The 15241-nt window shown below is 45.4% G+C and overlaps 3 protein-coding genes across 3 annotated transcripts; 2 read left to right on the top strand and 1 right to left on the bottom strand.

Moving 5' to 3' along the window:
* Positions 1–2785: 2785 nt before the first annotated feature.
* Positions 2786–3160, top strand: LOC308283292 (histone H2B-like; the record flags this gene model as incomplete). Its single annotated transcript, XM_080723696.1, has 1 exon — positions 2786–3160. One exon carries the CDS (start codon positions 2786–2788, stop codon positions 3158–3160), a length of 375 nt encoding a protein of 124 aa, XP_080579822.1.
* A 953-nt stretch (positions 3161–4113) lies between these two features.
* On the bottom strand, positions 4114–4497 carry LOC308283290 (histone H2A-like; the record flags this gene model as incomplete). Its single annotated transcript, XM_080723694.1, has 1 exon — positions 4114–4497. One exon carries the CDS (start codon positions 4495–4497, stop codon positions 4114–4116), a length of 384 nt encoding a protein of 127 aa, XP_080579820.1.
* A 376-nt stretch (positions 4498–4873) lies between these two features.
* LOC308283286 (histone H3.2) lies at positions 4874–5441 on the top strand (the record flags this gene model as incomplete). Its single annotated transcript, XM_080723690.1, has 1 exon — positions 4874–5441. The coding sequence occupies one exon, from the start codon at positions 4874–4876 to the stop codon at positions 5282–5284; it is 411 nt and encodes a 136-aa protein (XP_080579816.1). The 3' UTR covers positions 5285–5441.
* Positions 5442–15241: the final 9800 nt, after the last annotated feature.

Below are 15241 nucleotides of genomic sequence, written 5' to 3' on the forward strand. Positions count from 1 at the left end.
ATTTTAAGCACGACAATAACTTCTAGACTTTTCGGGTGAATATATTATTCAATTTATTTGAATCCTAAACATGAATACACTCATGATAAAGCTGTACAATGTTGTCATTCAACCGCACCACAATTCACGTAGGAACAGGCATTTTTGCATACAAGTACACGTCCATTTACACCTTCCTGAATTAAACCTTGCTTTACCTCAAACAAATTTCAAGCCGCACATGACTTGCATTGGAGTGTCACAATTATGTCGCATAAAAAAATCCTTGGTCTGTATAAGACAACCTGTCTTTACTTGTGGAATAAGTATTGTGATTTGAATATGAACGTGAAATAGCCTACATATGCACTGGGATGAACTGTATTGCAACTGGGTTTAAACAGCGTCTGGCTGATACGCGTTAAAACAAGTGCTTGTGATTGCCATTATTAGTCTATGAACATGTAGAGGCGGGAAAACACACTCAGTCAGCTCATTATCTTACTTTGGAATACTCAGCATACAGAGTTCATATTACATTGTCCCAACTGAAGTTAACTGGAGTGATGGCAACACGGTAATCAGAAAAGAAGAGAGACATCATGTGGCTGGTATCAGGCGACTGGCCGTTAGAGCAGTGGTCAAGTGGAGCTTGTATGTAAGAACTGCTGAATGCCCTTTTGTCAATTTTTGTGACGAAGACGAAACAGTAGAACACCTGCTACTGGATTGTCTCAGGTCACAATATGTTTGGGGGGAAATGTCCCGTATTGGTTTTAAAGTCAAAATAACTTATAACGCAGTAATGTATGGTGTTTTTGAAGAGACTCTTTCAACCATGGACCAGGACTTTTATTGGTCTGTGGTATGTACCACAGTTAACAAACTGTGGAACACCCGCTGTGTAATGACAATGAAGAATGAGGCCACCTCTGGAGAGGTGGTCTTTAGGCAAATAGTCACTGAGCTGAAGAGACAAAGAACTTTGGACTCGAAAAAAAACGTACTGAAGCCGTGGCACCTTTTGAGCTTGTAACTCTGTTTTTCTATTATATTTCTATTTTTTATATATTATTATGTGCTTTCTATCTAAAGGCCTATTTTGGGCTAGATGTGGAAGAAGAAAAAAAAAAAAAGGGAGGAAGGGGAAAAAAAAGTAATGCCCTTATATCTTCGGTACTTATAATGTAATTACACCCTAATGTATTAACATGCCTGTTTATGATTTGTTTCTATGAATGTAAATGCTTAAAAAAATGACTGTAAAACTGCAAATTCTCAATAAAGTTTATTTAAAAAGCAACACGGTAAATCGATTCGGCTTTTTTTGTATTTTAAGTAATAAGACTAGGAATGGAGACAAATAAAATAGCGCGCGTTACGCACGCACGCGCGCGCGCGCGCGCACACACACACACACACACACACACACACACACACACACACACACACACACACACACAGTCTATCCATCCAGTATCATATCTAGGCTATCATCCATCTAGTGTCATCTCAGTGTCTCAATCTATCCAGTATCATATCTATCATCCATCTAGTCTCATATCAGTGTATCAATCTATCCAGTATCATATCTATCATCCATCTAGTCTCATATCAGTGTATCAATCTATCCAGTATCATATCTATCATCCATCTAGTCTCATATCAGTGTCTCAATCTATCCAGTATCATATCTATCATCCATCTAGTCTCATATCAGTGTATCAATCTATCCAGTATCATATTTATCATCCATCTAGTGTCATATCAGTGTATCAATCTATCCAGTATCATATGTATCATCCATCTAGTCTCATATCAGTGTATCAATCTATCCATCCAGTATCATATCTATCATCTATCAAGTGTCATATCAGTGTATCAATCTATATCTATATCAGTTTATAGTATCATTTGCATTCATCTTTGTCAATCACATCAGTTTATATAGCTATCACACCAGTAACATGTCTGTCTTTTGTCTATCACATTATTTATCATTTCTTTAACCTTTTGTTGTTGTTGTTTTTTTTGTTGTTTTTTACTTTTTTGTGTATTTTATTTCTTAAGTTCTGTGACTTGTACTGTACACAGCATGGTGTGTCATTGGTATAAGTGTGCCAAAATGCATAGGTTTTTATGCATTTCTGGCGTTATGACCCCCTAAAAAGGTTGCCCCCCTGGCATTTCCTCTCGCCCCACCTACTACTACAGCTTACATCCGGCCCTGACACACACACACACACACACACACACACACACACACACACACACACACACACACACACACACACACACACACACACACACACACACACACACTGCTGCCAGCAGCACCCAGTTCCCTATCGTGTGTACACATTATAATATTTCATTAACTATTATTTATTATATTATAATATTGGGAATAATGCCATTGTCTCAATGAATAGACACATTGATATACCTTGGTTGGTCAAGAAAGCACTATGGCTTGTTTCCATTGGGGTCCTTTGTGGACATCGTTTACAAATCTAAGCAATATAATAATAATAATAATAAAATACTTTCACGTTACATTTACCCTAAGTGCATATTTAGCCGCTCAAAATAATATTACAGGGACAATAGAGCGCACCAGAGCTCTGGAGCGCACGAGCGGGAGAAATAATACAGAAACAAAGACACCTCCCTCTTTGTGGGAGGATCAGCCAATCATAATGCTGGGAGTCATACACCACATTGGCATTGGCTGTGTATAAATAATGGTGTGACTGCGCTTTCTAACACATTCTTCACTGCTAGTCTCTGATAGAATACAGACAGGATGCCCGAAGTTGCTAAGCCAGCGCCCAAGAAGGGCTCCAAGAAAGCCGTCTCCAAGACCGCCGCAAAGGGCGGCAAGAAGCGCAGAAAGTCAAGGAAGGAGAGCTACGCCATCTACGTGTACAAGGTCCTGAAGCAGGTCCACCCTGACACCGGCATCTCCTCCAAGGCCATGGGCATCATGAACTCCTTTGTCAACGACATCTTTGAGCGCATCGCCGGTGAAGCCTCTCGTCTGGCTCACTACAACAAACGCCGCACCATCTCATCCAGGGAGATCCAGACCGCCGTCCGCCTGCTGCTCCCCGGTGAGCTGGCCAAGCACGCCGTGTCTGAGGGCACCAAGGCTGTCACCAAGTACACCAGCTCCAAGTAAACGGCTCTGTCTGCCTTAAACACAACGGTCCTTTTAAGGACCACCCATATTTTCCAAGAAGGGGTTCCCTAGATTCTAAACAAATACCTAGCCGCCGGTCTTTGACAGATTACTTTTAGCAGAGTACACGCCAAGGATGGTTACATGTCTGACTGGAGAGCGTATACCGCTATGGACCATTACATTTATACCTCTATGGACCATTACATTTATTTAATAACTGGGTTGACAAAGTCCTCAAAGTAGCGAAACACTAGTAATAGTAAAAGGTCAGCTGTGTATATTGAACTGCGAAACGTGCAAATGAAATGCACAATTGTCATTTATGAGATCAGTGGTCCATATTTTAATTCCTTTGCTTTTTTATTTTTAAATAGACTTTATTGAAAATGTGCAGTTTTACAGTCATTTTAAGCATTTACATTAAATGAGAATATGCATGTCTATACGTACAGAAAATATAAGGGCATTACTTTTCTTCTTAAGTCCCCCCCCCCTTTTTTCAACATCTAGCCCACATTAGGCCTTTAGGTAGAAAGCACAAAGAGAAATAGAAACATAATCTAATAATTAATTCCTTTGCCCTGGCCTGTGTAGATTAAAACGTTATTACAGTTGTATTAATCCAATGCTATCAACATGTTAGTACACATGACGGCCGGGTTAACACCAGTAAAACCCCGCCGTAAAATGGCCCAGAGCGCCCTAATAAAACTGATGGATTAGGTCTGATTCTAAAATGTTACATGAAAGGATATTCCTGTGTCCTGTGTACGGTTATTAGCTCATGAGACCGGATATGCACAGCAGTGCAGATGCACGCATGGTTATTTCGTTATCAATACATGTTACAACATAAGTAGTTAGGGCGCAATAGGAGAGACTCTTTGTTGAAACAGTGGGTGGCTCTTAAAAGAGCCTTTTGGGGGTTTGTTGAGACGAATCAAGTAGATTTATTTCTTGGCGGCTTTCTCGGTCTTCTTGGGGAGCAGGACAGCCTGGATGTTGGGCAGCACACCGCCCTGAGCGATGGTCACTCCACCCAGGAGTTTGTTGAGCTCCTCGTCGTTGCGGACGGCCAGCTGGAGGTGGCGGGGGATGATACGAGTCTTCTTGTTGTCACGGGCAGCGTTTCCAGCCAACTCCAGGATCTCAGCGGTCAGGTACTCGAGGACAGCCGCCAGATAAACCGGGGCGCCGGCACCGACTCTCTGGGCATAGTTGCCTTTACGCAGCAGCCTGTGGACACGACCCACGGGGAACTGGAGCCCGGCACGGGATGAACGAGTCTTAGCCTTCGCCCTGGCCTTTCCGCCGGTTTTCCCTCGCCCGCTCATTCTGAAGGTTTATTTCTAGACTATAAGCTCGAAGAAATGTGCTGGAGGAGAGGAATACGAGACGTTTTATAGCCTACGTTCGACTTTGTAACACACACTAACTTTTTTGTGATTGGTCGGAGATACTCTCTGTGCGCCCCACCAATCATAAAAACGAGTGTGTGCGCGGGCTGAGTGTGTATGAGCTCCCCACCAATCACTACTAGTGGCGTGATCAGCTCCTCCCAGTCTAAACTCTGGTTCCTCCCAAACAAGGAGGTTCCTGACCACAGACCAATCAGAGAAAGACGGCGCCTCAGCGCCGCTGAAATAAAAAGAACGAGCTTGCGCACATCCTTCCTAATCACAACTTCTTTGTCTAAGCAAAAGATCGAAAATGGCAAGAACCAAGCAGACCGCCCGCAAATCCACCGGAGGCAAAGCCCCCAGGAAGCAGCTCGCCACCAAGGCAGCTCGTAAGAGCGCGCCGGCAACCGGTGGAGTGAAGAAGCCTCACCGTTACCGTCCCGGTACAGTGGCTCTGAGGGAGATCCGTCGTTACCAGAAATCCACCGAACTGCTGATCCGCAAGCTGCCCTTCCAGCGCCTGGTGAGGGAGATCGCCCAGGACTTCAAAACCGACCTGCGCTTCCAGAGCTCCGCCGTCATGGCTCTGCAGGAGTCAGCCGAGGCTTATCTGGTCGGTCTGTTTGAAGACACCAACCTGTGCGCCATCCACGCCAAGAGGGTGACCATCATGCCCAAAGACATCCAGCTGGCCCGTCGTATCCGTGGAGAACGTGCATAAACCAATTTGTCATTGTCAGAACCCCAAAACGGCTCTTTTAAGAGCCACCAAATATATTATTTGAAGAGACGCAAACGGTCTTTACATAAAAGTATGCCAATGATGGACTGTTATTTAAACTAAAATAACTAGGCTTATTGCAACAACTGCAATAGCAATATATCTAACATGTTAGGTCCGGAGAAATTACACGCTGATGTAACTAATATGTTCATACTCAGTAGGTTACTTTATGTCTTTGTTTTAAGAAATGGGCCGTAGTAGCTGTTTGTATAGCGACCGTATATAGTAAATGAATTACATAGAATATTGGCTTGGCAGACACTTCATGGACAACCGTTTGATTTAGGCTACCACACAAGCCCGGGAATCTGAGAACAAAAGGCTTTGTCACAGGCAATGAGCGGTTATTTGCACTTTTCAAAAAAAGGGAAGGGTGGGGGCGGGTTGAGATTTTCTAAAGCCGTTTCCCGGGACCCATTTCTCGGTGACGGACCAATCTATGCGTCACAACTGGAGTAAAAATATATGAAATATGTATCATTTTACTTTTAGAAATTAAAAACAAATATGGATTTGACAAATGTTCAAACAAATAAACACATCTAAAAGACTTCACAGTAAAAGCTGATGTAATGTCTTTCTGGAAGTGTATAATTACCCTTACATGTCCACTTTCAGAGTTAAACTAACGTCTGATTTGTGTTATTATACTGACTACTCTGTTTATTTATGTATTTATAGATTGTGAAAATAAAATGTAATTTCACAATTATGCCACTAGAGGTCACAGCCTGCTTATGGACACATTGGCTTATATGTTAATACATTCAAATCACATATAAAGGAGACCAGAGTTGAGATATTCACTCTGTTCTCTACCTAATAGAGTTGTTGAATAAAACCAACTTTTGGGTAACTAGATGACATGATTATTATCCCTATAATCTAGTAGTTACCGAAATGTAATAATAATGTGTAATAGTGTGTGTGTGTGTGTGTGTGTGTGTGTGTGTGTGTGTGTGTGTGTGTGTGTGTGTGTGTGTGTGTGTGTGTGTGCGTCTGTGACTGTGTGTGAAGTTTATTGTAAGTGTGTGAGTGTGTGTGTGTGTGTGTTATTTTGCAACCATCTGTGGTCAGTCAAAGCTCTGCCCCATGCCAGACTCATCAGAGACAAAAGGGTCACCTTCAGAAACCCACAACTTATTACAGTGAGGGAGGACAGATCTTTCCACAGCTACAGGAGGAAATACTAACCCTGACCACTAGAACCTAGTCAACTGCTGTGGACTTTAACAGGAACCAGGACTCACAGTAAAAGTCAACTTCAGGGAACATTCAAGAGGAGGGGAGTGTTACCACCTCTGACTGGCACATTTTCTGCTTGTTTGTTTCTTCATCCGGAGACAAAATGGCTTCTCACGTGTCTTTTTCAGAAGAGGATTTTTTTCTGTCCTGTGTGTCATGACATCTTTAAATATCCTGTTCTCCTGTCATGTAGCCACAGCTTCTGTCAAGCCTGTCTGGATGAATGGTGGTACGAGAAAGAAATTGAGGATTGTCCAGTTTGTAAGACAATATCTACAACAGAATATCCACCCTGTAACCTGGCTCTGAAGAAGCTGTGTGAGGCCTTCATTGTGGAGAAACATCAGAGACCTTCAAAACGTCAGAGAACTTCACCAGGTTCTGAGGATCTATGCAGCCTGCATGCAAAGGAACTTAGGGGGTCTTTATACCAGGACGATTGGAAACGCTGCCGGTCTCGTTTTGGATTTATTACCCAAAAAACGTCGCGTTTACACCTTGTTGTTGGTTCGTTTTTCTGTGTTTATACTACAAGTTGACAACGCATGAATTCAAGCAAAATGTGTCATGTTCCCAGCCTACATAGGCCTATACTGTGTATTTACCCTTCAACTATAAAATATAGGCCTATATTGTATTTAATGAGACATGCTTTGTAATTAGGCTATGCTCCCAAATCCATATTATTATCATCTGTTCGCATATTCAATGAGTCCCGCAAAAGGAGGTTTTTAGCGAGGTGAAGTGAAACACCAACAAAAGTCACCTGGAAGATGAAGGTCGGAACATTTATAGCCTATGGAGCATATTTCTGGACATTATCTACGGGGATGGGCTATATTAAGTGAGTTCTGTCTTCTAGCTGCAACACAGAAGTATAACGCACCATGCGAGGCAACTAACGGAGTAGGCTAGCCTACAGAGGCACATATGGGTATGGTAGTCTACCATACCTTGATTACAAGGGAAAATAATAAAATGTACTTCTTAAAATAAATTCATCATGCCTGTTGCTAAGTATTGGCAACATGACTGTCTTGCATGCGTGCCTTGCACGTGCAAGACCAGACAACAGTCATGTTGCCATACCTTAGCTCTTACTGAACTGACGCACTGCACTGGGATGCGGCGCAATGGAGGATGATGTGCCGTCGCCGTTGCAAAATAAACTAACGGAATAAATTAATGAACTGACACCATACGCCACTGGCAGTCTGTTATTTCACTGGAAGTCACAATCATAGCCTTCCGTTATGGCTTTAAGTAAATTGCCTAGTTTGGAAGCAACATGCGTGCCTTAAGAGGAGGCTAGACGCACTGGAGAGAAAAAGCGACATGATTTCTTTGACTGGAGGAGAGGGAGCGAGGATATGGAGGAAGTTTTTGTGATGGTCTCTGACTGACTGGACAGTTATGTTTATTCTGTCTGTCTGTCTGTCTGTCTGTCTGTCTGTCTGTCTGTCTGTCTGTGTCTGTCTGTCTGTCTGTCTGTCTGTCAGCAAGACTCAGCATATTACAATAACTCACTCATTACCTGAAGTCCGCTGCGTCTGTGATGTGGCGCGGTGCATGAAGAATTAATCCAGTATTTTTTGGTGAGAAGTTGAAAAAGGGGGACGCAAAATAGTCATTAATCATAGCTTTGCTTAGAATGGAATACCATAGCCTAATGGTTTAATTTAACTTTGCGGAGAGGAGAGCTGTTGCAACTCCGACAGGCCAGCTAGGGTACCAGCCCAGGTGCGACTTGTGCGTAATTAGACATTTTTAAAAGGCTTTCATATAGACTACTCCTGACATTTTTCAAATGAGGTTTGTGCTAATAGATCACTGGGCTATTTTCTGGGTTTTAATTAGGCCTACAACAACACAAATAATAATAATACATTTTCGGTTAGTCTGACAGACTGACACTTATATGCAGCAGGGGAAGGGGAGCAGAGGAGGGGGTGCTATGACATCATCGCACTCTCCCTCACGGCCGAATTCCGATATTACACCGTTGCGAAACTGATGCGAAACCGCAGAAATGCACTTTCAGAGCCGAATTCGGAAAAGTATCGGTTAGGGTCATGAAACCGCGTCTCCGTGTGTCAAAATGGCCGAATCAATAGTAAAAACTATCGTCTACAAAAAAATCGACCTCATGTAATGACCCCCTTAAGCTCTTCTGCCTGGAATGTCAACAGCCAGTGTGTGTTTTGTGTCTTAATTCAGAAAAACATAACAACCACATATTCAGACCCATCGATGAAGCTGCACCGGACCTCAAGAAGAAAGTCCTGAAATCACTGGATCCTTTACAGATCCAACTGAGCGTTCATGGTACAGTTAGGAGTCGATGGGTGCAAACAGCTGAATACATTAAGGTCCAGACCCAGAACACAGAGAGGCAAATTAAGGAACAGTTTAAGCAGCTACATCACTTTCTGCAAGAGGAAGAGGACATCAGACTCATTGCACTGAGAGAGGAAGAGCAGCAGAAGAGTCAGATGATGAAAGAGAAAATTGAGGGTCTGGACAGAGAGATATCAACCCTTTCACACACAATCAGAGCCATAGAGGGGGAGCTGAGAGCTGACCACATCTCATTCCTACAGAACTACAAGACCACAATGGAAAGAGTCCAAGTCACACCGGAGTACCCAGACTACCGAGAGCTGGATCCAGGAACACTGATAGACGTGACCAAACACCTGGGCAACCTGACCTTCAGAGTCTGGGACAAGATGAAGGACACTGTCTCCTACACCCCTGTTATTCTGGACCCGAATACTGCCCATCCAAACCACTTCCTGTCTGATGATCTGACCAGTGTGAGAGGTAAACTACTGGATATCTGGAGTGGACAGAGAGAGCAGCAGCTTCCAAACAACCCAGAAAGGTTTGGGCGCAATGACTACGTCCTGGGTTATGAGGGCTTTAACTCTGGGAGTCACAGCTGGGATGTTGAGGTCGGAGACAGTAGTCGTTGGAAAATGGGTGTTTTGCCAGAGTCTTTCCCGAGGAAGGGAGACAGGGGGGGTCAATACTGGAACCTAGCGTTATGGGGTGGTTCATACTCTGCAAACTCCTCAGTCTCACCTTACACGTCATATCTTTCACTGAAGCAGAAACCCCAGAGGATCAGATTCCAGCTGGACTGGAATGAAGGAAAGCTGTCATTCTCTGACCCCGACACTAACACACACATACACACCTTCACACACACCTTCAATGAAACACTCTTTATGTTCATGTCTACTAACTAACTGGGAAGATATTACCAGGGAAGATCAATGTAACTCTGGAATGATGATGATGATGATGATGATGATGATGACTGTAGAACATAGACACATGTTAGGATGCCATAGTTTTTTGTTTTGTTTTTTCCCCCAGGTAGTGGATGGTGTTATTGCAGGATGTTGGCATGATATATTTGATTAAAACTAGTTATTTTGTATTTGTATAAAAAAAGATTTCATACATAGCATTACAAAATAAATTAACTGATAACTGTTAACATTCAGTTAATATATGATTCCTAAAGAAATTGTCAACTGTACATGATGAATGCTTTAATTCAAATAAATATGCTAAACATATTGTCTGCGATCTGTTTCATAATTCATGACATCAGACAGGAGATGTTATGTGATGTTAGAGGTAAACATTACAGATGTGTGGTTTGTGGGTGAGGTAAACTACACATTAAATAACACATCCAAAGGGTTTTCTCTAAGGCTTCCTCAAACAGCTGGACTGACATGTACAGACCTAAACTAATAATAATAATACTAATACATTTTATTTGCAACACACTTTATATTTGAAACAAATCTCAAAGTACTACCTTGCCATAAAAAGCCAAGAAAAGTGTGGCACTGGATATAAAAACAATGTCAAGAGACCCCGTCCCCCAATTGTAAAAACACACAAAGGCATTGTCAGTAAGTCCATCTTGCCTTGGGGTTTAATCCCCTTTTAAAAGTGTCAAATCAACGGACCGTGGTGCCCTACGGCAGTGGTTCTCAACATTTTCAGGGTGTGACCCCCCAAAATAATCATATTTGAACTGGGGAATCCCCCACCCTGCATGGTTGCAACCTGCATGACAAGCATTTGGAATTGTAGGAGTTGGGGCATTACATTTGACTCAGTTCACAGATAAATATTATGACACAAGGTGGTGTGAGCTTGTAGATCTGCTATTTTCACAATTCTTGCCTCTTTCTTAAATTATATTATTTGATCATTTGGCTAATGTTAGGCCGGTTTTTATATATAGTTTGTTTAGGTTTAGGTTTTTAAAAGGTCTTAAAAGTCCTTAAATTGTCACTTCACTGTCATCTGGGGACCCCCACAAAATCATGTGGGGGGTCGTGAACCACTGCTCCAAGGGGCATTCCCTGGGGGCAGCTGAGCAGAAAGCCTGGTCCCCCATGGAGCCGAGCTTCTCTTGGGGGTTTCCACACAGTGTGTCGGAATTTCCAGAACGGAGGGAGCGGGTGGAGGGCGGTGTTTTGAGGAGTTCCTGTAGATAGGAGGGAAGAGGGAGTATTGCTGTGGATGCACTCAGGAGGAAAACTCTATCTATGAGAAGTGACAGTGTATAAAAGATCCCACCAGTCAGTAACTCTCCCCCTGTACCGACTCCACCCCCTTCATCTGATCAGTCATTCACCACACCTGCACCAACTCAGCCCCAATCAGTCAGTCCTGCATATATAAACTGCCTCATGCCTCAGTCCCAGTTGAGCAGCAGAAGTGACAACACCTCAGAAAAGCCCTGGCCTGGAGTCCTGAACTTATACAGTTATGCGTCACTGATAAAATAAACCATAACTTTATACACCATCTGGAATCCTGCTTCCTGACCGAAGCCCTATGGCGATTTTAACCCACCTTTAAACCAGCCCCTGAAACCTTAAACCTTTTATTTATGGTCCTTCGAGCCCGGATGAGCAAAATTGCCATGGCCAAACCAGAAACGGATCAGGAGTGGTCAGACTGGCTGCAGGAGAGCAATCAAGTACTCCTGCTGATGATGAAACACAAGACCTCGCTTCCTCCTGCAGCCAGTCCGCCTCCTCATCAGCCTCCTAGTCTCCGCCTCCTGCAGCCCGGCACCCTCCTAGTCTCCGCCTCCTGCAGCCCGGCACCCTCCTAGTCTCCGCCTCCTGCAGCCCGGCACCCTTCTAGTCTCCGCCTCCTGCAGCCCGGCACCCTCCTAGTCTCCGCCTCCTGCAGCCCGGCACCCTCCTAGTCTCCGCCTCCTGCAGCCCGGCACCCTTCTAGTCTCCGCCTCCTGCAGCCCGGCACCCTCCTAGTCTCCGCCTCCTGCAGCCCGGCACCCTCCTAGTCTCCGCCTCCTGCAGCCCGGCACCCTCCTAGTCTCCTACTCCGCCTCCTGCAGCCCGGCACCCTCCTAGTCTCCGCCTCCTGCAGCCCGGCACCCTTCTAGTCTCCGCCTCCTGCAGCCCGGCACCCTCCTAGTCTCCGCCTCCTGCAGCCCGGCACCCTCCTAGTCTCCGCCTCCTGCAGCCCGGCGGCACCCTCCTAGTCTCCGCCTCCTGCAGCCCGGCACCCTCCTAGTCTCCGCCTCCTGCAGCCCGGCACCCTCCTAGTCTCCGCCTCCTGCAGCCCGGCACCCTCCTAGTCTCCGCCTCCTGCAGCCCGGCACCCTCCTAGTCTCCGCCTCCTGCAGCCCGGCACCCTCCTAGTCTCCGCCTCCTGCAGCCCGGCACCCTTCTAGTCTCCGCCTCCTGCAGCCCGGCACCCTCCTAGTCTCCGCCTCCTGCAGCCCGGCACCCTCCTAGTCTCCGCCTCCTGCAGCCCGGCACCCTCCTAGTCTCCTACTCCGCCTCCTGCAGCCCGGCACCCTCCTAGTCTCCTACTCCGCCTCCTGCAGCCCGGCACCCTCCTAGTCTCCGCCTCCTGCAGCCCGGCACCCTTCTAGTCTCCGCCTCCTGCAGCCCGGCACCCTCCTAGTCTCCGCCTCCTGCAGCCCGGCACCCTCCTAGTCTCCGCCTCCTGCAGCCCGGCGGCACCCTCCTAGTCTCCGCCTCCTGCAGCCCGGCACCCTCCTAGTCTCCGCCTCCTGCAGCCCGGCACCCTGTTAGTCTCCGCCTCCTGCAGCCCGGCACCCTCCTAGTCTCCGCCTCCTGCAGCCCGGCACCCTCCTAGTCTCCGCCTCCTGCAGCCCGGCACCCTCCTAGTCTCCGCCTCCTGCAGCCCGGCACCCTTCTAGTCTCCGCCTCCTGCAGCCCGGCACCCTTCTAGTCTCCTACTCCGCCTCCTGCAGCCCGGCACCCTCCTAGTCTCCTACTCCGCCTCCTGCAGCCCGGCACCCTCCTAGTCTCCTACTCCGCCTCCTGCAGCCCCCCCCCCATCACAGCTCTTCAGGGGGCGGCGGGACCCATCTGTTCTGGTCTCTCCTGTGCGTGAACTCCTTGGTAACCAGTCTGTGTTCACCTGTTTTTCCAGTCCGAACTTCCAAGGGCCCCCAAATTGCCTAGTACTTCCTAGTGTGACTTTTTAGATTTGAAATACTTTCAGTATTTGGGGCGGCTGTATAAAAGATCCCACCAGTCAGTAACTCTCCCCCTGTACCGACTCCACCCCCTTCATCTGATCAGTCATTCACCACACCTGCACCAACTCAGCCCCAATCAGTCAGTCCTGCATATATAAACTGCCTCATGCCTCAGTCCCAGTTGAGCAGCAGAAGTGACAACACCTCAGAAAAGCCCTGGCCTGGAGTCCTGAACTTATACAGTTATGCGTCACTGATAAAATAAACCATAACTTTATACACCATCTGGAATCCTGCTTCCTGACCGAAGCCCTATGGCGATTTTAACCCACCTTTAAACCAGCCCCTGAAACCTTAAACCTTTTATTTAGACAGTCAATTCAATTTCAATTCAAAGGAGCTTTATTGGCATGAGAAAACATATGTTTACATTGCCAAAGCAAGTGTCAAAAATAAAATAAAAACAGTTGAAAAGGGGGAACATATATACAGTTGAAGGGGGTACAGCATTGTGTCATTTTATATACTGTACAGGGTATAAAGCTTTTGGAACAAATAGCAGCATTGTTTTTCCTCAATACAATTTAGATAGAATAAGAAAAAATAAAGACTCAGATGTAAAAAGCATTTAGAAGTAGCAGCTCGGTTTCATACTGTATGTGCAGCAGATAGTGGTTGTGTTCCTGTCTCTAGCCTTCTTTATCCGTTCACAAGTTAAACTTTAATACTTAAAGTATGGGAGTTGTTTCTTGTTGGTCATGTCAGAGAGACCCATTCGCACAGATTAACCAAATAACGTGAAAATAGCAGATCAAGCTCGTAGATCAGCTACTTTCTTGTATTATTTGTGTGTGTGTGTGTGTGGGGGGGGGGGGGGGGTCTCAGCTTTGTCAGATAAGAAGGGGGAGGGAGGGGTCACACAACCAGCAGATAAGACAATGAGAACTCCCTGCTGAGCCACTATCCATAGTCCTAGCATGAGCCACTTCCGTGCATGTGCAAGTGTTTTGGTGTCAATCTAATCAAAATGTCTATCAGTGGCTTCTAAATCTAATCAACATATCTGGCTTCTTAAAGGTTGTGGGGGTCTGCCAGCCTTGTAAACCTGCCTCTTCCTGCAATTCTGATTTGCTTGCTACTGAGCAAACAGAATGTAGCTGCAGGAGGAGGCGGTTTACGAGGCTCTGGGGAATATTGAAACATAATGTTACTGTATAAGTTGTGATAAACACAACATTTATTCTACTGTCATACAATTGGTTTACCTATGATCCTAGATTACTATTTCTGTGCATTTGAAAAGCAGCACAGGGTAATACATTTACCATGTGCTGTCCTTGCTTATTTTAAATCGCTCTGGATTAAGAACGTGTGCTAATTGCCTAAATTGTAAACATGTCTTCCGCGTGGATATGGTTTAGGTTAAGACACTGGCGCCTGTTCAATGGAGCCAAGGGGAGCAACGGCTCCCCCAGATCTGCAGCCCCCCCCCGCAGGAATATTGCGTGCCGATCAAACAACGTGAAGTGCTTTTGCGTACTTATTTAATTATTTATTTAGCGTCAGACCCTAGCTCTGGCGTCACTTACTGCACGTTAACACGTACGTCCTTTAAGTAGACCTAAAAATAAAAGTAGTGTGTTGACTAATCATTACAAGTGTCTCTTATTTTGAAATCCGATTTTAGAGGAAGTCCGTCTTAACCCAGCTGCCATGACACTCGAAACTCTAGTGTAACTACGTAAACACGGACGCAAGTGGATTAAAAACAATATATTATAGCCACAGTTCATATTTACGATAGGATATTTAAACCATGCAGTGACTTAAACAAGAACACACTTTGGAAATACGGCACGTTAACCTCTCGGAATCTCCGTAGCAGCATACAGTATTATGTGAGTAGAGCATCTCATCTGTCTCTCTGTCTGTCTCTCTCATGCTGGTTTAGGCATCACAAGGCTTTCACGTTGTGGGAGCAGAGCTTGCAGCTCCAATAAAACGCTTGCTGTGCAGTTATCAGGTGCAAAAGACGAGATCGGCCATCGCCGGCGTCTTTTCTCTTTACTAGGCTATTATTTATATTGTCTTGCATGAGCAACTACGAGGTGTGCACTGTGCAGCATATCTTG

This window comes from Nannobrachium achirus, assembly GCF_963921795.1.
Source record: "Nannobrachium achirus genome assembly, chromosome: 4".
NCBI lineage: Eukaryota > Metazoa > Chordata > Actinopteri > Myctophiformes > Myctophidae > Nannobrachium > Nannobrachium achirus.